The sequence below is a fragment of the Halichoerus grypus genome, chromosome 1 (assembly GCF_964656455.1).
Source record: "Halichoerus grypus chromosome 1, mHalGry1.hap1.1, whole genome shotgun sequence".
Classification (NCBI taxonomy): Eukaryota; Metazoa; Chordata; class Mammalia; order Carnivora; family Phocidae; genus Halichoerus; species Halichoerus grypus.
This window is the reverse complement of record NC_135712.1, coordinates 207,980,056-208,006,056: the sequence shown is the minus strand read 5'-3', so window position 1 is coordinate 208,006,056 and position 26,001 is coordinate 207,980,056. Positions and strand designations below refer to the sequence as shown.

The following is a 26,001-nucleotide window of genomic DNA, read 5'->3' as shown; positions in this document are numbered from 1 at the left end:
TACGTTTTGAACTTCCCAGTTTATTCCAACCAATGTTTTGTTCATAACAGCCCCTTCCAAGTCCCCTGCTTTCTTTTATTGGACAGCATTCCTCTCCTTTGTTCTCCAGAATTGCCTATGGCATTGTGTAGCTTCCTCGTCCTGAATTGCACTTCTCTGCTATAAGCCCATTTTTGCTGGAAAAATAATTGGCAGTTTATTTTTAAGGATAACATCTCATTGCTCAACAGCCCTATCCTTAAAATGAAAAAATTATATAAAAATTAAACCTACTTGCATGTTAAGAAATATACTTCAGTTCATCCGTGGATGAAACAGTCTTCAAAACTGAAACACTAGCATTTTACTGAGGGGGAAAAATTATCCATTAAACTTAGAAACCACTGCTTAATGAGTACCTACAATATTTTCCCACCTCAGGGTTTACTTGCAAAACTAAGCAGCAATCCACAAAACAGAGAATCACTTGGATAATGAGCCACTGTAACTTTTTCACAATATATGTAAATCAAACCATCAAGCTACATGTCTTAAGCTTATGCAGTAATAGGTCAACTTTTCTCAATAAAACTGGAGAATAAAGAATAAGCCACTGATGAAGACAATATATGTATAACGTTAGTAACATTTCTTTCATGTTGTGAATCTGGGGGAGTATTTATTATACAGTAATTTGCACCAGGCTTACCTATATTACTTATATTGTTTCTTTCCAGTGCAGTTTTCAAATTATTTTGAAAATATTTTTTAATTAAAAAGCTTCCCTTACTTTTCATTATAAGGTATTATACATTCTCACATGGTTTTGTAAGAAGGTGAGGCAAGTGAATTTTCCTACAATGTTTACATTCAATAGAATTCTCTTCAGTGTGAGTTCTTCTGTAGCTTCCCATGGAAATGCATGGATGGCTTTCCCTGATTCTTTACATTTATATGGTTTCTCCCCATGTGCACTCTCTTGTGTCCTCAATGAAAGTTTGCACGACTTTCCCTACAATGAGAGTTTGTCTCTGGTATGAATTCCATGTATATGAACATCACAGGGAGTAACAACTTTACCATATTGTTTGTGTTGATAAGGTTTCTCTCCAGTGTGAGTTACTTCATGTATTCAGAAAGAACTAGAACTGAAGAATTTTCCACATTCTTTACATTCACATGGCTACTCTCCATTGTGAGTTCTTTCATGGTTTCGTAAAGAACTAGAACGAGTGAAGGCTTTACTACAATGTTTACACTGATAGGGTTTCTCCCCAGTGTGAGTACGTTCGTGGGTTCGCAATGAACTAGGACAATCGAAGGCCTTCCCACACTCCTTACACTTACAAGGTCCATCTCCAGTGTGCTTGATCATGTGCCTCTGAACGTTTGAGAGAGTAATGAAGGCTTTCCCACACTGCTCACATTCATAGGGTTTCTCTCCGCTATGAGTTCTTTCATGTTTTTGCATAGAACTGAGATAAATGAAGGCTTTCCCACACTGCTTACATTCATAGGGTTTCTCTCCGCTATGAGTTCGTTCATGCTTTTGCATAGAACTGAGATAAGTGAAGGCTTTCCCACACTGCTTACATTCATACGGTTTCTCCCCAGTATGACTTCTTTCATGTTTCTGAAGGGAACAGGGAAAACTGAAGGCTTTACCACATTCCTTACATTCATGAGGTTTCTTCCTACTGTGACTTCTTTCGTGGTTTTGAAGGGACATGGACGAACTGAAAGCTTTGCCACATTCCTTACATTCATATGGCTTTTCTCCACTGTGTATCTTTTCATGACATCGAAAGTTATTGGGACAATCGAAGACTTTCCCACACTCCTTACACTTATAAGGTCCACCTTCGCTGTGCTTCATCATGTGTGTTTGAAATATGGTGAGAGGACTCAAGGTATTCTCACATTCATTACATTCGCAGGGTTCCTCTCCAGTGTGACTTCTTTCGTGTTTTCGAAAATACTTTGGACAACTGAAGGACTTGCCGCATATTTTACATTCGTAGGATTTTTCCCCACTGTGTCTCCTTTCGTGATTTCGAAAGTAGATGGGACAACTGTAGGTTTTACCACAAATTTTACATTCATAGGGCTTCTCACCCCTGTGTCTCTTTTCATGACTTCGAAAGGATCTAGGACAACTGAAGCCTTTGCCACACTGCTTACATTCATAGGGTTTCTCTCCAGTGTGAGTCTTTTCGTGTTTTCGAAAATAATTCGGACAACTGAAGGATTTCCCACACTTCTTGCATTCATAGGGCTTTTCTCCAGTGTGAGTTCTCTCGTGGATTCGAATGTAACTGGCATAACTGAAGGCCTTCCCACATTGCTTACATTCATACGGTTTCTCTCCAGTGTGAGTTCTTTCATGAATCCGACAGTAACTGAGACAACTGAGGGCTTTGCCACAGTGCTTACATCTATAGGGCTGCTCTCCAGTGTGAGTTCGCTCGTGTTTTTGAAAGTTGTGGCGATATCTGAATGTTTCTCCACATTGTTTGCATTCGTAGGGTTTCTCTCCAGTGTGAATCCTCTCGTGCTTTCGAATGGATTGGCAATGCTTGAAGGTCTTCCCACAGTGCTTGCATTTGTACGGTTTCTCTCCAGTGTGAGTCCTTACGTGTACTCGAATGGATTGGCGATGCTTGAAGGCCTTCCCACATTCCTTACATTTATAAGGCTTCTCTTCATATTCCTGATACTCATATAGTTTGTGGCCAGTGTGAGAGATCATATGCCTGCTAAAGGATGAATGATGCCTGAACACTTGTCCACAAAAACTGCATTTACGCAGTTTTATTCCAGTAGGAGTTTTCTTTATCTGCTTATGATTTGGATTCTGGATGAAGAATTCTCCACACGGACTACCTTCTTTATTTTTACAGGGACTCTCTACCACAGGCCTGCTGTAAAAATGAGAAGCATGTTATTAATGGCTTCTTAATAATTTCATATTTATTAAGTTATTTCAATGACTTTTACCATTTTCAAAAAACGTGTGTTTTTTGTGCTTTCAGATTGTTTGAAAGTGAGTACATGCTAACCATTCTGCAAGGAGTCGATCACAGCTATGATCAAAAGGGATAATCATAAATGGGGTTTCTGAATACTTTCTGAACATGTTATTATTTTTCAAACATTGAACATCTATGTCATATTAGAGAAAAAACTTTTGATGAAAAAAAATCCTGGGGCGCCTGGGTGGCTCAGTCGTTAAACGTCTGCCTTCGGCTCAGGTCATGATCCCAGGGTCCTGGGATCAAGCCCCGCATTGGACTCCCTGCTCAGCAGGAAGCCTGCTTCTCCCTCTCCCACTCCCCCTGCTTGTGGTCCCTCTCTCGCTGTGTCTCTCTGTCAAATAAATAAATAAAATCTTAAAAAAAGAAGAAAGAAAGAAAGAAAAAAAATCCTAAAAATAAATAAACTTGAAAATGGTCTGATTTGTTTTGTTTTGTTTTTTTTTAATATTATGACAAAGATTTTCTCATGGGACAACGGTTTGTTTTTAATTTTAAGTAGGCTCCACGCCCAACTTTGGGCTTGAACTCACAACCCTGAGATTAAGAGTCATATGCTCTACCAACTAAGGCAGCCAGGTGCCCCCAGAGACACTGTTCTTATGTGAGTGGGACTCACCTTAGATCTGTCTGCTGATGTTCATACAGACTTTTACTATTACGGTCTTCCCATTTTTCTCCTAAAATGCAGACCAGGAAAAATCATAAATTATAAAGAATTATTAAAGTTTTTTAGATTCTAGGTCCATGATGAAAGTGAGGTCACCATGGCTGATTTATTTACCAACATATTCCCTTTCCGTATTTCATCTCTCAAAACAGCCCTGATGAGCAAATCACACTGGTTCTCTAATAGACTCGTAAGAATGTCGTCACCCTTACCTATTGAGGCCAGGTTCCTGAGGGTTTCCTGCATCACATCTCTGTAGAGTTTCTTCTGGGATGGATTCAGAAGAGCCCACTCCTCCAGGGTGAAGTTCACAGTCACATCCTCAAAGGCCACTGAGTCCTGAAACATCCCATGCATGTGTACAGGAGGATGGGTGAGACAGCATTGGAGATCTCTACTCAATTCGTAAGAAATTCACATAGGACTTTGATTTCTCAACATTTATTCTATGACTCGGTCATCAGACTCTTCCTCTCTGGTCACACTCACTTCATGAATTTAAGAACAGCATCATGAACACAGGAATTTATTGCTACATTTTTATTGTGATCACTTCCAGTGTCCATGTCTCTCTACTGTCAGGGAACAGAACCCCTCGGAGAAATGCTATGCAAATAAAAGAAATATTTCCATCTTAAGACTATCAATTCCTTGTGAGAAAAACTTTCATCTCCTTCTTAAATACTCACAACATCACACAGCACTCCATGAAGCACAGGGTCACAAGTGCATGATGTTTTATAGACAAAAACAGGGAAAAAAAAAAATGGAAGCCTTTTCTTCTATTCCCATCTCTAAACATGAAAAGCCAGGAGAATCCAAACTGTTACAAGATCCAGCTGGCCATAATATCCTAAAGTCCTCCAGGCCATTACAAACAGTCACATCCAGCTGCATGAACAACAATATTTTCATAGAAGAGTATAATTATAATTTGTTTGTATAATATATATCACAGAATCAGTTTTACCTTCTATGCTCTGTTTCATTTCATGGACCAGGGAGATATTCAGAATATACAACTCAGACTAAGGAAAAGGTGTGACAACTTCGGACAACCCCCAAATCCATATATTCATGAGCCTCAGAGTTGCCTCCCACCAATTTTTAGGACACAAAGGCACACAATACTGATGATAAGATACCAGAAGAGATTTTCTGACAGAATCATACCACTGTAACCAGGGCCTTGGTGACCTTGAGGAACATGTTAAAGCATGGAATTTGCCAAGGGGCTTCACTGAATTCCACACTACTACTCATAGTGAATTTGCACATAATGTGAAACAGAGTTTAACAGTGCTTTCCTCCAAAAACCCCACCAAATCCCTTTTTTCTGATTTCTGTTGCAAGTGATTAGACCTAACCAGCCACTCTGGAGGCTTTCCTCCCAACTTCACTCATTTCTGAGTTCCTCTCCTGGGAAGGCAGCAGGACAGCCCATCCCAAGCACAGGAATCCCTCAGTGATTAATTCCCCTAAATGCTGATCCCTGAAAGAGATCATCCAATGATACCCATGCGTAGGGAACAGAGAAAAGCTCCCACCCAGCAATTCTAATGCTAGAACTGACTTATTCAGTAGAGTGACAGCAAACAAGGCACACCTCTCTTGTTGTGGGTCCAGGGAGTAATGAGCTGCTTGGGTCAGTCCTAGTAACTCTTTCCACAATGGAACTGCAGAGCATGTTCATAAAAAGTACTACTAGCTAGTGTGCAGAAGAGAGTGAACACTAGCAGGCCTGAGACTGCTTACCCTTAGAAATCCTGGATGACAAAGTTCATCCTTTGCTGCTATCTGGGAACTGGTTTTGGGATTGACCCCACCAACCCTACAGATTAGTGGGCCTCCATGTGCCTAAAGCGCTAACGCAAACATTATGGTACATGAAACTCCTATCTTCCTTTTCAGAGTCCATACATGAAACTCCTATCTGCCTTTTGAGAGTCTGTAATTTGTTACAGGTTTGGCAAACAGTGTTGACATGAGCAGCCCCCAGCAAACACTCCAGATGCTGAATCTCTACAAAGCTTCCCTAGTAGACAATAATTTACATGTGTACTCACAACTTGTTGCTTGAAGAACTGAGCCCATCCTACGTGATTACACTGACATTTGAAAGCTTGTTACTAATTTACTCACACCAAAGTAGACTAAAGCCAGTTTAATGATCCTCGTTTAATGATCCTCGTAGAAAAGTGTAAAAATTGCTGCTTAATGTCAAAGTAGAAGAAAATAAGTGAACGGATGCCAACTGTTCTTAACAAGCACTCGGTGTCACCCAGACGTCACCACTCCCAAACAGTATTTTTTTGTAAAGATTTTATTTATTTATTTGTCAGAGAGAAGAGAGAAAAGAGAGAGTACAAGAAGGGGGGAGCGGCAGGCAGAGGGAAGAGCAGGCTCCCAGATGAGCAAGGAGCCCGATGTGGGACTCGATCCCAGGACCCTGGGATCATGACCTGAGTCGATGGCAGACGCTTAACGGACTGAGCCACCCAGGTGTCCCCCAAGTAGTATTTTTATAAAATTCCATAATCCCCCAGATTCTTCAGTCAACAAAAGTACTCCGCCAAGCCCAATAGATAGAATAAATGTCAAGAAATGGACAGAGTCTTCTGAAGAACAAGGTGGTAGTCTACCTAACACACATGAAGGATTGTTAAGCTATACTATTCCAGACAATACAGTACTAACTAGCAGAGCGATAAGCAGACAGACAAGGGTAGGAAGTGCCTTCAATAGGCTGGCATTTAATATGAAAAGTTAGGGACACAGCAGTCACTGAAGGTAAGTGGCAAATATCATGAACACTTCATACACGGGCAGGCATACACTGTTAATCACTTGGAAAAATGCACTGTATTCCCCCAATATTCCATGGAAAATAGCCAATTCATTCTAGATTTAAATGTGCAAGATAAAACGAGGAAACTTTCAGAATTCACAGATAGGGCGCCTGGGTGGCTCAGTTGGTTAAGCGACTGCCTTCGGCTCAGGTCATGATCCTGGAGTCCCAGGATCAAGTCCCGCATCGGGCTCCCTGCTCGGCGGGGAGTCTGCTTCTCCCTCTGCCCCTCCCCCCTCTCATGTGCTCTCTCTTATTCTCTCTCTCTCAAATAAATAAATAAAATCTTTAAAAAAAAAAAAAAAGAATTCACAGATAGAGATTTTATTGACACAGGAATACTAAGCCATAAAATCAGAGACAGGCAAATTCTACTCTATTAAAATTAAAATAATTAAAAGACAAACAAGGAAAAGTATCAACAACAGCTGCAATATAAAAGGTCAATTGGCAGAGTTAAAATGAATAGATGCATATTCAAAAGGAAAAAAAGTCAAACATACTGAACAGAAGATAAATACCATAGATTAAAAATGTCCATCACCCTGGTAATGAGATGGTATTTCCCTGGTAATAGGGAAATAAAATGTTCGGTAGAGGGGCGCTTGGGTGGCTCAGTCGGTTAAAGGGCTGCCTTCGGCTCAGGTCACGATCTCAGGGTCCTGGGATCGAGCCCCACGTAGGGCTCCCTGCTCCGCGGGAAGTCTGCTTCTCCCTCTCCCTCTGCTCCCCCTGCTTGTGCTCTCTCACGCTCTCTAATAAATGAATAAGGGTTGAAAGCTGTCAGCAGTCAAACATCAAAAAGAGGAATCAGAGACTTCTGGTCTCTGGTTGTACTACATGTAAGGAGCTTAGAAGCTGGCTTCCAGTCCTCAGAAGACAAAAGGCAAGAAACTTGAAATCAACAACTCCTCCATCACAGAACTGAGGTACCAGGGTAAAGCATGGTCTCCAAAATTAAAGACAAAAAAGTAGCCATTTAAAAGTATGTCTGGAATATTCTATGCTTCTTAACAAGGCCTGACCTCAAAACAATCTATTTCACAAGACTGTCACTGACTGGAATTTTCCCAGAGCCTATCTGACCTGGGAGGAAGGAAATAGCCAACTTGAGTCTCTTCTAAAAGGTGAAGCACTTCTGAGGATGACAAGGGGTTTTTTCCCCCTCATGAAACCAAATAGGTGGTGTCTGTCCCAATGCCACTTCTCCAACTCTTGTGTCACCAAACAGGTGTCCAATGGTTCAATCCTAACACTAACACCCAGAGTTCACGTCCGACTCCACAGGTGAAGAGCTCCGTCCCACATACCGGCCGCACTCCAGACGCCAGCCACAGAGGGTGTGCTCAGCCCGCCTACACGCTCAGGTTCCCTCCGTGGGCCACCATGTCTGGTGACTTACCAAAATGATATAAGAACTCAGCAAAACCCTTTACGTCACTATAATGACTTCCTATAAAGGATACAACTCAGGAACAGATAAAAGGCAGTGATGCATAGGTCAAAGTTAAGGGGATCATATGGGTGAGGGGAGTGGAGGTGGGGGGAGCTGGTTGCAGAGTGCCACCTCCTCTCTGGACACGCCAATCTCCCAGCTCCTAGATGTGTTCATCAACCTGGACACCCTCTAAATCAGGTCTTTAAGGATTTTGATGGAGATTTCATTAAATGGACACAATTTATTAAATCACTGGCCATTGGTGATTAACTCTACAGCCTCTCTTCTCCAGAGGCTGGGAGCTGGGGCTCAAAGTCCCAGGCCCCTAATCAAGGCTTCGTGTTCCTGGTGTCCAATCCCCAGTTGCCTTGTTATTTAAAAAAAAAAAGTTAAGCGTCTGCCTTCCGCTCAGGTCATGACCCCAGTGTCCTGGGATCGAGCCCCGCATTGGGCTCCCTGCTTGGCAGGAAGCCTGCTTCTCCCTCTCCCACTCCCCCTGCTTGTGCTCCTGCTCTCGCTGTCTCTCTGTCAAATAAATAAATTAAATCTTAAAAAAAAAAAAAAGACACTATCACCCTTATCACTCAAGTAATTCCAAGAGCTTCAAGAGGTATTTATTAAGAACTAGGGACAAAGATGACATACCTTTCTCACTATACCACAGAAGGTCAAGTCCAGGTACACTGGCTCAACTAGAGAACAAACCACTGGAGTGGAGAATGCTTCCCCTCTTCCCACACCTGCCTCTACATCAACTGGACTCTTATTTAATACAAGTGCACTACGCTGAAAGAACTCGATGGTTTTGGTAACATCAAGAAGAATGCAAGGATGTCCCCTCTCACCAATCCTAGTCAACCTTGTACTGGAGTTAGACCCAGAAAGGAAAAAGACAAAAAACAAAACAAAAAAATAACAGTATGCAGACTGGGAAGCAAGAAATAAAACTTTTTAAAAGTAAATAAAAATAAAAATGTTTTTGTGGGGTGCCAGGGTGGCTCAGATGGTTAAGCGTCTGCCTTCAGCTCAGGTCATGATCTCAGGGTCCTGGGATCAAGCCCCACATCAGGCTCCCGGCTCAGCAGGGAGTCTGCTTCTCCCTCTCCCTCTGTCTCTCCCCATAAATCTGTTTTTGTGGCAAAAGACAAGACTGTCTATGGAGAAAATTTCCAAGAGTCCCAATGACAAGAAAACCCCTTTTCTTTTTTTTTTAAAGATCTTATTTATTTGTCAGAGAGAGCGAGCGAGCGAGTGAGCACAAGCAGGGGGAGGAGCAGACGGAGAGGGAGAAGCAGGCCCCCTGCTGAGCAAGGAGCCCCATGCGGGACTCAATCCCAGGACCCTAGGATCATGACCTGAGCCAAAGGCAGGCAGACAACCAACTGAGCCACCAAGGCATCCCAAGAAAAACCCTTTAAACTACAGTTGACGTTGACCCTTGAACAACTCAGGAGTTAGGGTACTGACCCCTGGTCAGTCAAATATCTGGGTATATCTTTTTTTTTTTTTTAAGATTTTATTTATTTATTTGACAGAGAGAGACAGTGAGAGAGGGAACACAAGCAGGGGGAGTGGGAGAGGGAGAAGCAGGCTCCCCGCTGAGCAGGGAGCCCGATGCGGGGCTCGATCCCAGGACCCTGGGATCATGGCCTGAGCCGAAGGCAGCCGCTAACGACTGAGCCACCCCGGCACCCCTGGTATATCTTCTGATTGCTCAAAAATGTACTACTAACAGCCTACTGTTGACCAGAAGTGTTACTGACAACATAAAGTCGATTAACATTTAATTTTCATGTCACATGTACTATATAATATAATCTTCCACTAAAGTAAGCTAGAGTAAACATGAATAATAATAAAACATTTTCTTTATGAATCATAAAGAAAATATTTGAAAAAAATCTGCCAACAGATAGGCCCAGCTGGGCCTCATCAGGCCCGGACTCGGGGAGTGGCTGTGGGCCTGGCGCCAGGATGGCCATGTTCCCCAGCCTGGTAGGCTCAGCTCAGCAGCTGCCACAGGTCAGGCCCGAGGGTGGCGAGAGCCACTCTGGAGGCAGAGTACAGCGGCCCCTCCTGCCGGGAGCTGCCCCACAGGCCCAGGCCCACCAGCCCTCGTGGCCCCACACCTGAGGGCTCCCGCCTCCAGGAGAACCCGGGCCAGGCGCTGCCGCAGGAAGGTTCCCAGTGGGGCCTGGGAGGGGCCAAGGACTGAAGCTGTCCCAGTGCAGCCCCAGAGGCCAACTGGTTTGTATAGGATTCAGTGGGTGGGGGCACTGGGGTGGGCCTTCTGGTACAGTGCTGACCCTACCTCTGGGCGTTCCCCCACTTCAGCCCAGCCTCCTGAAGACTGGCACTAAGCTCTGTCCCTCCCCCTGCTTGTGCTCTCTGTCAAATAAATAGAATCTTTTTTTTTTTTTTTTTAGATTTTATTCATTTATTTGACAGAGAGAGACAGCAAGAGAGGGAACACAAGCAGGGGGAGTGGGAGAGGGAGAAGCAGGCTTCCCGCTGAGCAGAGAGCCCGACGCAGGGCTCCATCCCAGGACCATCATGACCCAAGCCGAAGGCAGACGCTTAATGGCTGAGCCACCCAGGCGCCCCATAAATAGAATCTTTAAAAAAATAAAAAATAAAAGTCAATTACTTTCTACAGATCCATACACGTATACAGAATCGATCTTTTGAGAAAGGACCAAAGGCAATGCAATTCAATAGTAAATGTAGTCTTGGGGCTCCTGGGTGGCTCAGTCATTAAGCCTCTGCCTTCGGCTCAGGCCATGATCGCAGGGTCCTGGGGTCGAGCCCGCATCGGGCTCCCTGCTCTGCGGGGAGCCTGCTTCTCCCTCTCCCTTTGCCCCTCCCCCTGCTTGTGTTCCCTCTCTGGCTATCTCTCTGTGTCAAATAAATATTTTTAAAAAAATAGTAAATGTAGTCTTTACAACAAAAAATAGTGCAGGAAGAACTACACAACCCTAAGCACACACACAAAAATCTATATGAAGATTTTACACCTTTCACAAAAATTAAATAAAAATGGATCACAGATTTAGTGTAAAATATAAAACTATAAAACTCCTAAAACGTAACGTAGGAGAAAATCTAGGGCATCTTGGTGATTACCTTTTGGACACAACAGAGAAAGCAAGATCCAAGAAAGAAAAAAAAATAAATTTGTTTTCATTAAAGTGAAAAACTCCTGCTCAGAGAAAAGACTGTTAAGATGATGAAGACGCAAGCCACGGACTGGCAGAAAATCTTTGTAAATCACTTAGCTAATAAAAGACTGGTATCTAAAACATCCAAAGAACTCTTAAAATTCAACAAAACACAAACAATCCAATTAAAAATGGGAACTAGATCTGAACGTGCACTTCAGCGATGCTATAGAAATGGTAAAGAAGTGCATGAAAACAATCTAAAATCCCCTGTCATTGGAAAATTGCACAGAAAAGAAAGTTATCACCAGGCTCTTGGTGTTGGTCTGGTTTTTTTGGTTGGTTTGTTTGTTGTAATGCAAGTGCCTGCATTAAGCACTGATTGCTGAGGCATTCACTTCAAAGATGGCCATTTCAAATAAACACACTGCCAACCCGCCCCCTTCACTAGATAAAGAACAGGCCACTGCCCAGCACTGAAGGATCCTTTGTTGTAAACATCTTGACTGATTTCAATAACTATTTGGGCCACTTGTTTTTTCTCTTCCTGCACTTTAAATTCCCGATTTCGGGTTTGAAATTCACCAACCAAAAAGAAAGCTCATGAAACCCTAGGTGGCCCATCCTCACCCCAATAAAAGCAGACCCCAAGCCCCCTGCGTGCCCCCGGCCCCCTCCCCAGCTAACGCGAACTCCCTGTGGGACCCCAGGTGTGCTGTGTATTTAACAGGTTCTCTAAGTAACAGCCGTTTTTCTCAAAGTCCCCTGATGGTTAGTGCTGCCAGGTGTCTTGCAATCGTTAAGAACCACCAGGGCCAGTCCAACCACAGCACTGGGGATTCAAAGGCTGGGACCGGCACAAAATAGCCGGCGCAGTTGGTCGGACTGCATGATTGCCCTCGCAATTCATTAAGAGAAATGCCCTTTTTCCTGCAACTTGCTTACTAAGCACCTAACTCGGGGAGCTTCCGCCATCTGGAAGGGGAGCACTGCTGGCTGGGAGTCTGTCACACCGCTAGTGCTCTTCCACGCTGCCTCTGTTGCGCACTGCGTCAGCGGTATCCAACCCAAAAGGTCACAGCAGCCACGCTCCTCAAATCATCTCCCCAGAGCAGCGCTGAGTGCGGCCTTCTGTTCTCATGAGACAATTAAACCACTAATTCTAAAGGCCTTAATTGACTATTATTATGCGTTAGGGTCCTCCATGCCTCAAGGCCAGGAGAGCTAAGGAGGGTGAACTGAATCACAAGGCTATCGTCACGTCCCAAGGGGAGGCTCCAGGCTAAAGGCAGGAGGAAGATATTCCTGGGTGTGAGCAGTTCGGAAGAACTCCACCTGTGACCACTGAGTCAGTGGGTCATGCCCGGACTATGTGTCCTAAACCCAGAAGAGGGAAACAGTCTTGCAAACAGAAACTAATGGCACCACCAGAGGAAAAAATAAACAGAGGCCTATGGTCTCTGTGTCACAACTTCACTCATGGCTGTGGCTCTTCATCCCCTGACTCGATGGGATACAGGCCCAATTCCTGGCATAATGTTGCTAAAATATTAATGGACAAATATAAATGTCATCAACACCTGGTAGGAGCACCTAAGAACTCCTTGATCAATGCAAAAGCCCATGGACATTCCCTGGGTGTTATTCAGTGGCTTGCATACCAACATGCCAACACTCGGGTCTTATGTTCTAGAGGCCTAAGGGCTTTTCCCAAAGACCCTGTACATATCACACCGGTGGAGGCCGACCTCAATCCAAGAAAAATCTCTTGGGGGCACCTGGGTGGCTCAGTCGTTAAGCGTCTGCCTTCGGCTCAGGTCATGATCCCAGGGTCCTGGGATGGAGCCCCGCATTGGGCTCCCCGCTCAGCGGGAAGTCCGCTTCTCCCTCTCCCACTCCCCCTGCTTGTGTTCCCTCTCTCGCTGTGTCTGTCAAATAAATAATCTTAAAAAAAAAAAAAGAAAAGAAAAGAAAAATCTCTTGGGACACCCTGGAGAGGAAAACTCCTAGCTATGAGGACTCACAGTGACATCATCCGGAAGTGTCTGGTAACAACACACCAGATTAAGGTAACAGGAGAAAATCAAGAAACAGAAATTGAGATCAAAAACTATACTTTAACTAAAATTCAAACCTTTCTTGAAGATTTTAGGAAGGAGAGAGGGGAATTAATTGGCTAATTGTGGGTTTTTTTTTTTTTTAAAGATTTTATTTATTTATTTGACAGAGAGACACAGCGAGAGAGGGAACACAGGCAGGGGGAGCGGGAGAAGCAGGCTTCCCGCCGAGCAGGGAGCCCGATGCGGGGCTCGATCCCAGGACCTGGAATCATGACCTGAGCCGAAGGCAGACGCTTAACGACTGAGCCACCCAGGCGCCCCTAATTGTGGGTTTTTGATTACTTGGAACAGGCTCTGAATTCTTACCCACAGCTGCCAAAATACATCAATTGGCTGGTATATCCAAAGCCCCTAAAATCCATTAAGTTTCTTTTTTTTTTTTTTTTAAGATTTTATCCATTTTTCAACAGAGAGAGACAGCGAGAGAGGGAACACAAGCAGGGGGAGTGGGAGAGGGAGAAGCAGGCTTCCCACTGAGCAGGGAGCCCGATGTGGGACTCGATCCCAGGACTCTGGGATCATGACCTGAGCTGAAGGCAGACGCTTAACGACTGAGCCACCCAGGCGCCCTAAAATCCATTAAGTTTCTTAAAGATCGATCCAGGCTATATGCTTCTTTCCAGTGAGATACCACAGATCCTAAGCTCCCTCAGCTCCCCCCCTCCCAACAGGGCAGAACCAAGAAACACGCCTCACAAGGCATCCCCTGCCACCAACGGAATCCCCTGAGAGATTATCAAGACCCCTGATGAGGAGAAAGAGGGAAAGGGGAAGGCAAAGGCTCCCAGAGCCACCAATATTCATACCAGAGACCTTTTCCAGACATGGGTATGTGTTGCCTCGCTCCAGGCCCACAGTGATCACACTAAGGCTCACAGCGAACAGAAAACATTAAGATGAGCCCCCCTCCTGCTGTGCAAAACTGGCCCGATCCAACGGGTTTACTAATTCCTCAACCTAAACGCTTCATTTCCAACCCCGAAGAGGCCCCATTTGACCCTGAGTCCAGAGAATTATTCCCTGCAGGGCGCTCCCCCTAATTATAGGATGGCACTACATTTTTTTTTTTAAAGGTTTTATTTATTCGACAGAGAGAAAGACAGCCAGAGAGGGAACACAAGCAGGGGTGGTGGGAGAGGGAGAAGCAGGCCCCCCGCGGGGCACTACTACATTTTAATTGGAACTGTCAAAACCACCCAACAGGCACTAAACTTCTAGGAGAAAGTGGGTATTTTTTCTTTTTTTTTTTTTAGGATTTTATTTATTTATTTGACAGAAAGAGACAGCGAAAGAGGGAACACAAGCAGGGGGAGTGGGAGAGGGAGAAGCAGCCTTCCCGGCTGAGCAGGGAGCCTGAGACAGGGCTCGATCCCAAAACCCGGGGATCATGACCTGAGCCGAAGGCAGACGCTTAAGGACTGAGCCACCCAGGCGCCCCAGAAAGCGTATATTTTCTTTCTCTGTCCCTTTAAGATGTAAATCTTATCGTGCCTTTGAAATGTAAACACCCAGGAGGTAACTAAAACTGCCCAGCGTCATTTGCAGACAGAAGAAACAGAGAGAGAGAGATATGACACTCATTAAGCTTACGGGTATGTTAAATTACATGGGAAGCACCTTCAAGTCAGTGATGATAAACGTTCTTAGGTCATAAGGTACGGGTGAATGTTATTAAAATAAGCGTTCTAGAAATTACATGAAATTCCTAAAAATCTGCCATGTCCTGGTATAATGTGATCACCTGTAATTCTAGTTATTACCTTGGAATGTTGTGTGCCACAGAAATAAACAAATTTTCTTGGCAACTGCATTACAACGAACTCTCATCAGATCTTTAACCATGGCCATTTTTAAGTCTTTTGTCACTTACAGTTGTTTTATTCTGATGCTTTTGCAAAAGTGTCTCATCCTCAGAGATATCCATGGAAAGGACTCTGACAAGTACTCTTGAATACAATTTTCTGATAACTTTCAGATCATTGCACTGAACTGGGTAAGAATTTACAGTGCTAAGGAAAAACTGGATCCGGAAATCTACTAACTAAAGATCAAGAGCAAGAATTAATTACATCAGGCTGGTGGCGCCTGGGTGGCTCAGTCGTTAAGTCTGCCTTGGGCTCAGGTCACAGGGTCCTAGGATCGAGTCAAGTCCTGCATCAGGCTCCATGCTCAGCAGGAAGCCTGCTTCTCCCTCTCTCACTCCCCTTGCTTGTGTTCCTTCTCTCGCTGTGTCTCTGTCAAATAAATAAAATCTTTAAAAATTCCATCAGGCTGAGTGAACTGATAAGGATAATTATAATTTTTATGACTTTTGTTTAAAATACTGGGATTTCTGGGGTCGCCTGAGTGGCTCAGTCGTTAAGTGTCTACCTTCGGCTCAGGTCATGATCCCAGGGTCTTGGGATCGAGCCCCACATCGGGCTCCCTGCTCCGCGGGAAGCCTGCTTCTCACCCTCCCACTCCCCCTGCTTGTGTTCCCTCTCTCACTGTCTCTCTGTCCAAAAATAAATAAAATCTTAAAACATAAAATAAAATACTGGGATTTTTTTAATCTTTTGTTTTCTAGATATAAGGAAACCCTTCCTCTTAAGCTAGCTATGACTTAGAGCAATTTGGTAAAGTATACCTTTGGGAACAAAGATGAATCACCTTTTCTCCCTACCAGATCCCTCCAGAATTCAGAAACTTGAAGTGAGTATTTGTATTGTCATTACAATATGGTTAATTTACATAAAATCAGTCTAGTCTCCTTGTAAAAAGACACAATTGAAAACACTGATTATGTCACCAAGGCTTTGACTGAAAAGTCATGTTTAACAGACACATACATAGTCTCAGATATGACCAGACAGTTTTAAGGATCTAAGGTTGACTTTATGGAGCCAATAAAGCCCCGTGGAAAAATCAGGCCTGGTACCTTACAGGGATCCCAGCAGCCTTAGCAGGTGCATAGGGAAGGTCACTTCCTGGCAAGTGCAGGAACTTCGGGGAATTAACCCCAATCCATACGTGTCGCAGGCGAAGTCTGAGGGTTAAGTCCGAGGCTTGGCTTCCTAGCTGCAAGAGATTTTTCAAAGTCCAACCTGAGCTTCTTTATGAAAAGCTCCAACAAAGCAGACTTAAGACATTGTAGGCACCTGGGTGGCTCAGGTCATGATATCGGGGTACTAGGTTCAAGCCCCGTGTGTGGCTCCCCTGCTCAGTGGGAAGTCTGCCTTTCCCTCTGCCCCTCCCCACCCTGCTCATGCGCTCGCTGGTGCTCTCTCTCAAATAAATAAAATCTTAAAAAAAAAAAGACATTCTATATGGTCAATCACTATTCTTATTGCACTTATGTAAGCATCAGACCAAATTTATTAAAACTAGACTTCATTTGCAAACAAATTAGTTTTACTATGGTTATCTTTGATAGCAATGGGGGTGACTATGCAGATAAAAATTAAGTCATTAATACACCTTTATAGACATTAGATTCTAGTTATGTTCATTGTCTTTGAGGTTTTGTTTTCTACCTATAAACTGAACTGGATGCTAAACTGTTTCCTCCAGTATCTGGCTACAACTCTCCAAACTGATGTTTCCAGTTTTTCTCCCATTCTTTTTTTTTTTTTTTAAGATTTTATTTATTTGACAGACACAGCGAGAGAGGGAACACAAGCAGGGGGAGTGGGAGAGGGAGAAGCAGGCTTCCCGCTGAGCAGGGGCCCGATGCGGGGCTCGATCCCAGGACCCTGAGATCATGATCTGAGCAGAAGGCAGACGCTTAACGACTGAGCCAACCAGGCGCCCTCACCCATTCTTCTGACTTGGAATCACTGAGAACTAAAACTGCCCTCTTCCCAAATGCATGCAAGCTAATTTGATATAAACTTGAGGGAAACCACTACAACAGCTCATATACGTATGGTCAATCTCCGTGCAGGTGATATGTGGGCCACTCAGAAAGGTCACAAAACATTCAAACTGTAAAGCAGGAAAATCTATCAGATTGCCCCTGCCTGCCCTCACTCCGTCTAAAGGTGCTTCAATCCCAACATCTAGAAGCATCTTGACTGGCTGCCTCCAGAACTTAGAAACTGGGATTATAATCTGCTCCAATCATTAACCAGTTTTTCTTTTATTTCCATAGAAATACCTCTTTTTTTAAATATTTTATTTATTTATTTGACAGAGAGAGAGAGAGCACAAGCAGGGGAAGTGGCAGGCAGAGAGAGAAGCAGGCTTCCCGCTGAGCAGGGAGCCCGATGCGGGGCTCGATTCCAGGACCCTGGGATCATGACCTGAGCCGAAGGCAGCCGCTTAACTGACTGAGCCACCCAGGCGCCCCCAGAAATACCTCTTAATAAAACCTGCCGCAAACACTTGTACCACTCCGGCCTAACTCTGGCAGCCCGCCTGCATCACTGCCTCCTGAAATGAGACCCAACCTTCAACTGAACTGATCCATTCTCAGGAGTAAGAAACTAGATCAACGAGCTGTGGAACTAATCTACCAACTCAGGACGAGTTCAAACCTACTTACACCAGATGGCCCGTATGTTAAAATATTCCACAATAAAATATTCCAATTCTTTGAAAGGATTTCCAGGGCCCCAGAGATCACTGAGTTAGTTTTATTGCGGGACTCTTCAAGTTTGGGACAATGGTTATAGACTGGACTTCAGACTATTGCCTGTTCAATTATTACAGAATTTGCTACTATAATCCTACATAGAGGCGTATTTTCTGGGTTTGGACAGACCCTACCCCTGACTTTTAGCAGATCAGCTAACCAGGCAGTTAGTTAATGTCCTCCCCATCGACTCTAATGCATCTGCATCACCGGATGGATTGTAACATAAGGCAGGACAGTTTGGGGTTTTTGTCTTTTTTGTAATGCAAGTGCCTGACCTAAGCTTTGATTGCTGAGGCATTCACTTCAAAGACAGTATCTAGAATAAACACATTGCCAGCCACATGACTAGATAAAGAGCCAAACCACCTCCTTGTTTTAGAGATCTTGGTTGATTTTGATAACTGACCATTCAGGCCACTTGTTTTTTTCTCTTGTGATTTAAATTCCTGTTCTTAAGTTTTAAATTCACCAATAATGAGGAGCCAGTAAAACCACAGACCATCCCCCCCCCACCCCAATAAAATAATAAGAACACAGGCCTGTATGCTGTCTCTCTCTACTGGGAACACTGATGTGTAGCCCCAGGAGTGCTGTATAATTTCCAGATCCTCTAGGTTATACAAAAAAACTTTTTCCAAGTTTCCTGGTGGTTACTGCTGAAGGGAGTCTTAGGAGCACAGCAGGAACCACAAGGACCAGTCCAACCACAACAATTGGTACAGACAGGCTGAGATCAGCACAAATTATACGCAAATGGGGATGCCTGGCTGGCTCGGTTGGTAGAGATGTAACTCCTGATCTTGAGGTTGTGAGTTCGAACCCAACGTTGGGGGCAGAGTTTACTTAAGAAAACAAACACAAACAAACAAATACAGGCAAATGGATAAACAATCACTGGTAAATCCACAGGATGACATATTCTTCAGTTATAAATATAAATGCGATTACAAAGCCAAAAAACTTAAAATCATATCCCTAAGTGAAAGATGCTAATATGACAAGGCTACACGCTATGATTCCAAGCATATGACATTCTGGAAAAGATAAAAGTACAAAACACTAAAAGATCCTTGGCTGCCAGGGAATGAAGGGGGGGAGACACATGAGGTTTTTAGGACAATGAAAATATCCTATATATTACAGAAATGATGAAAAATATCTTTTCATGTTAGCTAAAGACCTGAGATTATATGAGTTAACCCTAATGTAAACTACTTCAAAGTTGGCTCATCAAATTTAACAAATGCACCAAAGTAATACAAGACATAAAATACACACCAGGGATGCCTGGCTGGCTCAGCTGAAAGAGCATGTGACTCTTGATCCCAGGGTCATGAGTTCAAGCCCCAGGTTTGGGGTGAGATTACAAACAAACAAACAAACAAACAAACAAATGTGTTTTGTTAAAAAAGAAGTGGGGGGGGGGAGAGAGAGAGACAGTGTCCAGGCAGAGGGGTTATATGGGAAATCTCTGCACTTTCTGATCAAGTTTTCTGTAAACATCACTGCTCTTTAAAAAGAAGTCTACAAGGCAAAAAAAGATGAAGACAGATGCATTAATATTCATCCCTGATGAAAGAAACAGAACATCTTTCATTTCATTAATCTGAACTCATTTCAATAACCCACTATGAAGCTCTTTGAGGCCAGCATCCTGAGACTTAGAAGAGAGGAGAAACTTCTACTCAAAGCCTTGTTCTACAGCCCCGCTTTCCAAATGCTGGGAAGGCATGAAAAGCAGGGCAACTCTGCCTGAGCTCCAACATGTACAAATGCGGTGCTGTCGTCCCTAAACTCTATGAACTCCCACTGATTTTCACTCAGTACACCCAAGGAGCTCGTGAGGGAGCCTAAGGGTACGGGAAAAGGGCCCCCCCCCCCTCCAGCACCATGGCATCTCATCTTTTTTCACAATGTAGCCTCAGGACATGCACATTCACAAACTAATCTAAAAATGAAAAATGACTTAACACGTTAGATGAACTGAAACACGTTCATCTCACATCTTGATGTTCACTTGACTCAACAGATCACAAATTCTTGGTTTCCCTAATCTTCTAGCTTTCCTCACACCAAAATGGAGTACGTACCTGAGAACTTAAATACATCACCTCCCATTTGAGGTTCTCTTGCCTAAATGGAACACAAAATCTATTTGGCTTCCCTAATTTTCTAGCTTTCTACCCTATCTCTCAATCAACTTACAGTTGAGGAGCCCAAGTGCTGAGGGAAACCAGAGCCAAAGGGCTGCACCATTTGATCAGGAAAGGAATCCAGGAAACAAATATTGGACTCAGCACAGATGAGCAGCCTACTTCCCCCAGGACAGAAGGAAAGCCACATTCAGAAGGTTCCACATTCTAGACTCTCCTGGTGGAGACAGAAGCCCTGGTGAGGGAGGGTAAGTGAACCCTGGGAGCCCTGCACACCATCCCCTCCCCGGGGCATAAGGGAACTGCTCCCTTCCTCAGGCTTCCATTCAGTTCAAGCTTCTGACCCAAAGAACCTCCCCATTCACTGATCCTAATGCCGAACACAGAACTCCTGACTCCCAAACGTTCTCAATGTACCTAATTGATACTCTGAGCACACCTACACAGCTACAACTTCTGAAAGGCATCACTGCCTCATCACCCCATCCACCCACTGATGCAAGCGCTATCCCAGATTTCCACGAATCTGAATAAAGGGCTCTTTCCATGGTGGGTGTGAGCAAGTAGGACACTTGCTGGGAGAAGGATCCAAGAACAACTGGGCCTTCAAGTACTTGCCCTCGCGGGCTTAAGGGGCTCGTAGTTTAAGGGACACCTGGCTGGCTCAGTCTGTAGAGCACGCAACCCTTGATCTTGGGGGTCGTAAGTTCAAGCCCCACGTTGGATAGAGTTTACCTTAAAACAAAACAAAACAGGATCTAATAAGGGGGTCTTAGCTTAGAGACACTAATCTCAGGTTTCTGCTTCCCCCTAAAAGTGAGTTGGAAACACTGATATTTTAAATCACATGAACCCACAGTTTGAAGAGTCCAGCAAAATCACTCAAACCCAGTGTTTATGTGGGAAAGAGGGAAGAAAATTGCAAGGCACTCTGCTAGTTCAACAAGAACCCTCACAAGTAATTCTTGCATTCCTGGGGGGGGAAGGTGTTAATTATTATTTCCATGGCAAGTAACTTTTATGAATTTAATCATACTTGAACACTTCTGGTCTGCAAATCTAAGCCCTGAAAATCCATTTGAACTCACTTAAAAATAAGAGGCCTCAGAGTATTACTAGCCACGCTGGGAGGAAAAAAGGGAAACAAGAATTTTTAACACATGCAATGTAGTACCGGCATATTTTTCTGAAATTACCTCTTTCTTGCCTCTTTGGAAATACTTCATACTGTGTTTCAAGCTCTGTTGAGTACACGAAGTTTTATACATTGAAAAACTAAGACTAAAATAAAGTGAATAAATCTTTTAAAAGTGACTTACTCAGAGAGGGGCAGCGCTGACCTGGAACTGTGCTGACAGGACAGAACACCCGGGAAAGTCTCAAAGAGGTACTGCCACCCAAAGTACTTCCCACAGGATGTCTGTGCCCAGGAAAGATCCTGGGGGGAGAGGCACAAGGATTTCATACAAAGTAGTTCCAGGTGATTATTCTCGGCGTTTCTCTCAAGTAAAATATCCACACAGGGAAAAAAACCAAAAAAACAAAACAAAACAACCAAACAAACAGCTATTCACTGACTGTGGCTAAATAATCAACAACTAAAATACTGGGTCTGTTTGAAATACATCCATGGGATCAACGGTTGACAATGATGCTGTGAAATGGAAAAGGGAAGCTGGCGTTAGGGAAGGCGGGAAGGAACTGGAAAAGTAGGTATTTATTGCCTGCCCAAGGGAGAGCTGGGCTGGGGGGGCAGGGTCAGAGGTTTCAGACCTTGCTTCCCAAACATCTGGAACGCTCAGGAGGAAACGGGCCCCCCGTGGGGGAAAAGAACGGACTGGGGACCCCACAGACCACAGCGCCTCCCACGCACGAACGAGAACGAGCCACGACGGTCCCCTGACGACCCTCCCCGCGGTCACCGCTCAATCGGAGGAGACGCGGCTGCGGGCGCAGAGCTGCCCTGAGGATCCGGGGCCGAAGTCGCCGCGCACAGGACGGAGCAGCCCGGACGCCAGGGTCCCCGCTGCCGGCCCAGCACCCAAGCCGCCCGCCGGAGGGGACCGAGGTCCCAGAGGCGCCACCGACCGACTCGGGTCCGCAGACTCCAGAGATGACCGCGGGGGTCCCGCCAAAGCCAGTTCCGGCCGGTTCCAACCGGCCCCTCAGCGCCCGTCTCTGCACCCCACGAGGCACGCTCACCATTTCTAGGTTTCCTGGGTCCCCCGGCGGCCCTCCTTACAACGCGTCGCTCGGTAGAGCTCACAGCGCGAGAGAAACGCTGCCAGAGCAACGTGGCACCTTTAAATACTGGCGACCCGCGATCCCCAGGGAGGCTGAAAAGAGCAGCGACGTCCGGGGTGGTTGCGGAGCGTCGCCCCACCCACCGCCTAGCCGCCGCCGCCGCTGATTGGACAGTTCGCAAGGCCTCGCCCCCTCACGCCTGAGTGACAGCGGGGCCGGAGGTTAGGTGTCTGAGCCTAACGCCAGCCAGAAGGCGCCGTGTCCGGGAACACGCGCCTTCGAACACAGTGCTGCAAGTCCAGTCCTAAAATTCTGATCCTTTTTTGCAAACACAGGCACTTAAACGTGACTCTCCAGACGCAATAATGAGTCTAGCTCCATTTTGGTCTTTGTTGAACAGCCGGAGTCTGACATGGCACTTGTGTGGCAAAAAGGTGCACAGGCAGATACCAGGGATGTATTAGGTGGGCATCCTTCCAAAGCTTCAGTCAGATTCAGAAAAACATCATTGGAACCAAAACCAAACCATCACTTCAGATGAAAAGTGACTTCTGGGTTTACAATGGGTTAACTTTAGAAAATGTTTCTGACATGAAAAATGTGGATCCCACGGAAAATATAAGCAGGGACTCTTTCTCACCGGCGATCCAATCACTCCCCATGGTCATGATCCATTCCTTTCTTGTGATTACACCAGTTAATCCCATCTATAATGAGACTTCCCAGAAAACTGGGTTTCATCAAAATAACAATCTCGCTGATGGGTGAGTCTAGGATACTAGGGAGTAGACTTCATTCTGACAATGATGGAATCACTCTGTGAGAGATCACTACCTCTCAATTCTCTAAAGTGGTCACGTTAAGATCATCTGAGTCAAACCGAGCCACCTAAATCCTCCTAGACTGTAGCAGTATTTCCACCATGCCCAGGGATTAAAAGCATCCCTGAAGCCATCTATCAGGTGGCAACCGAGGGGCAGAGGTAAAGAACCATAACTGATCTCAATGAAGAGAGACAAGGCAGGCCAGTTTTCAGCCAGTGCTCCTCCCACAAAGGGGACACTGCAGGCAGTAACATCATCAGCCAGTCATCCAGACAACAGAAGAAAAGTTCTTATTCAGCTTCAAGAATTGAGAAGTGGAGGAGCACCTGGGTGGCTTAGCCAGTTAAGCTTCTCCCTCTCCCTCTGCCCCTTCCCCTGCTCATGCTGTCTCTCTCTTAAAAAAAAAAAGAATTGAGGGTTGGAGAAGATACTTCCTTTTCTTTTTTTTTTTTTTTTTCTGGTGTAGTTAACATACAGTGTTATATTAGTTTCAGGTGTACAACATAGTAGTTCAACAATTCCATATACTACTCAGTGTTCATCAAGGTAAGTGTACTCTTTTTTTTTTTTTTTAAGATTTTATTTATTTGTTTGACAGAGAGAGAGAGCACAAGCAGAGGCAGAGGGAGAGGGAGAAGCTGGTTCCCCACTGAGCAAGGAGCCCGATGCGGGGCTAGATCCTAGGACCCTGGGATCATGACCTGAGCAGAAGGTAGACGCTTAACCGACTGAGCCACCCAGGCACCCTGGTAAGTGTGATCCTGGTAAGTGAAATCCCCATTACCTATTTCACCCATCCCTACCCATCACCCCTCTGGTAACCACCTGTTTTTTCTCTATAGCTAAGAGTTTGTTTTTGGTCTGTCTGCTTTTTCTTATTTGTTCGTTTGTTTTGTTTCTTAAATTCCACACATGAGTAAAATCATATGGTATTTGTCTTTCTCTGACTGAGTTATTTCGCTTACCCTTATGCTCTCTAGCTCCATCCATGTTATTCCAAATGGCAAGATTTCATTTTTTTATGGCTGAGTAATGTTCCATTGTACATATATACCACATCTTTTTTTTTTAAGATTTTATTTATTTATTTGACAGAGAGAGACACAGCGAGCGAGGGAACACAAGCAGGGGGAGTGGGAGAGGGAGAGGCAGGCTTCCCGCGGAGCAGGGAGCCCGATGCGGGGCTCGATCCCAGGACTCTGGGATCATGACCTGAGCCGAAGGCAGACGCTTAACGACTGAGCCACCCAGGTGCCCCATACCACATCTTTTTAAAAAAAAATGTTATTTATTTGAGAGAGGGAGAGAGAGAGAGAGAGAGAGCGCACATGCACACAAGCGCCGGGAGGGGCAGAGGGAGAGGGACAAGCAGACTCCCCACTGAGCAGGGAGCCTGACCCGACCCAGGGCTCATCCCAGGACCCTGAGATTATGACCTGAGCTGAAGGCAGATGTTTACCCGACTGAGCCACCCAGGCATCCCCCACATCCTTATCCAGTCACCATCAATGGACACTTGGGCTGCTTCCATAATTTGGCTATTGTAGATAATGCTGCTATAAACATCAGGGTGCATATATCCTTTGGAATTAATGTTTTCATATTCTTTGGGTAAATACCCAGTAGTTCGATTTCTGGATCACAGGGTCATTCTATTTTTTTTTTTTTAAAGATTTTATTTATTTATTTGACAGAGACAGAGATAGCGAGAGCAGGAACACAAGCAGGGGGAGTGGGAGAGGTCAGAAACAGGCTTCCTGCTGGGCAGGGAGCCTGATGTGGGACTCGATCCCAGGACCCTGGGATCATGGGGGTCATTCTATTTTTAATTTTTTAGGAAACCTCCATAATGTCTTCCACAGTGGCTGCACCAGTTTGCATTCCCACCAACAGTGCATGAAGATTCCTTTTTCTCCACATCCTTACCAACGTTTGTTTTTTCCTGTGTTTCTGAGTTTCACCATTCTGATAGGTGTGACGTGACATCTCATTGTGGTTTTGATTTGCATTTCCCTGATGATAAATGATATTGAGCATATTTTCGTGTATCTGTTGGCCACCTGTATGTCTTCTTTGGAGAAATGTCTGTTCCTGTATTCTGCCCATTTTTAATTGGGTTATTTGGTTGTTTGGTGTTGCGTTCTACAAATTCTTTTTTTTTTTTTAAGATTATTTATTTATTTATTTGACAGAGAGAGACAGCGAGAGCAGGAACACAAGCAGGGGAAGTGGGAGAGGGAGAAGCAGGCTTCTCGTCGAGCAGGGAGCCCGATGCGGGGCTCGATCCCAGGACCATGACCTGAGCCGAAGGCAGACGCTTAATGACTGAGCCACCCAGGCGCCCCTACAAATTCTTTTTTTAAAAAAAGATTTTATTTATTTATTTGAGAGAGAGGGAGAGAGCATGAGCTGGGGGGAGGGGCAGAGGGAGAGGGAGAAGCAGACTCCCCTCGGAGCAGGGAGCCGATTCTGGGCTGGGATCATGACCTGAGCCAAAGGCAGATGCCTAATCGACTGAGCCACCCAGGTGCCTGCCCACCAAATTGTTCTATCTGGTGGAGAAGGTTTGAATTACCAAAACCAAGTAATCACACCATGTACTTAGTGAAGGTTTCGAAGTATGGGAAAGTACCACCCAAACAAGAAATCAAAATAGTCATCACAGAATGTTATTAAAGGCATTACCTCTCAGAAGTTTCACAGGCCAGGTGCACGCTTACATTTCCAGGGACATCAATTCATCTGTAGTATAAAATGTCATACACACCATTGAGAGAAGTTTTGCTTCCTAATCCTAAGTCTTTATAGAGACGATGAGGACAATGACGATGAGAGTAGTAACAGGAATGCTCACACTAATAATAGACACATTAGGGAGGCTTACTAAGTGTAGGGCACTCCACTCAGCACCATAGGTAGA

At 44.7% G+C, this 26,001-nt stretch overlaps 1 protein-coding gene across 1 annotated transcript; it reads right to left on the bottom strand.

Annotated features, from left to right (window-relative positions):
- LOC118547386 (uncharacterized) lies at window positions 1-22,399 on the bottom strand. Its single transcript, XM_036110874.2, has 4 exons — window positions 22,216-22,399; window positions 3,894-4,020; window positions 3,631-3,691; window positions 1-2,900 (listed from the first exon to the last, which is right to left on the bottom strand). The coding sequence occupies exons 1-4, from the start codon at window positions 22,216-22,218 to the stop codon at window positions 1,163-1,165; spliced, it is 1,929 nt and encodes a 642-aa protein (XP_035966767.1). The 5' UTR covers window positions 22,219-22,399; the 3' UTR covers window positions 1-1,162.
- Window positions 22,400-26,001: the final 3,602 nt, after the last annotated feature.

What these genes read in the sequence shown, in the direction of transcription:
- LOC118547386 (XM_036110874.2), bottom strand. An exon ending in CAGGAACCTGGCCTCAATAG is followed by an intron (nt 3,692 to 3,893) that starts GTAAGGGTGACG and finishes TCTGCATTTTAG; the next exon opens with GAGAAAAATGGGAAGACCGT. An exon ending in CATCAGCAGACAGATCTAAG is followed by an intron (nt 2,901 to 3,630) that starts GTGAGTCCCACT and finishes TCATTTTTACAG; the next exon opens with CAGGCCTGTGGTAGAGAGTC.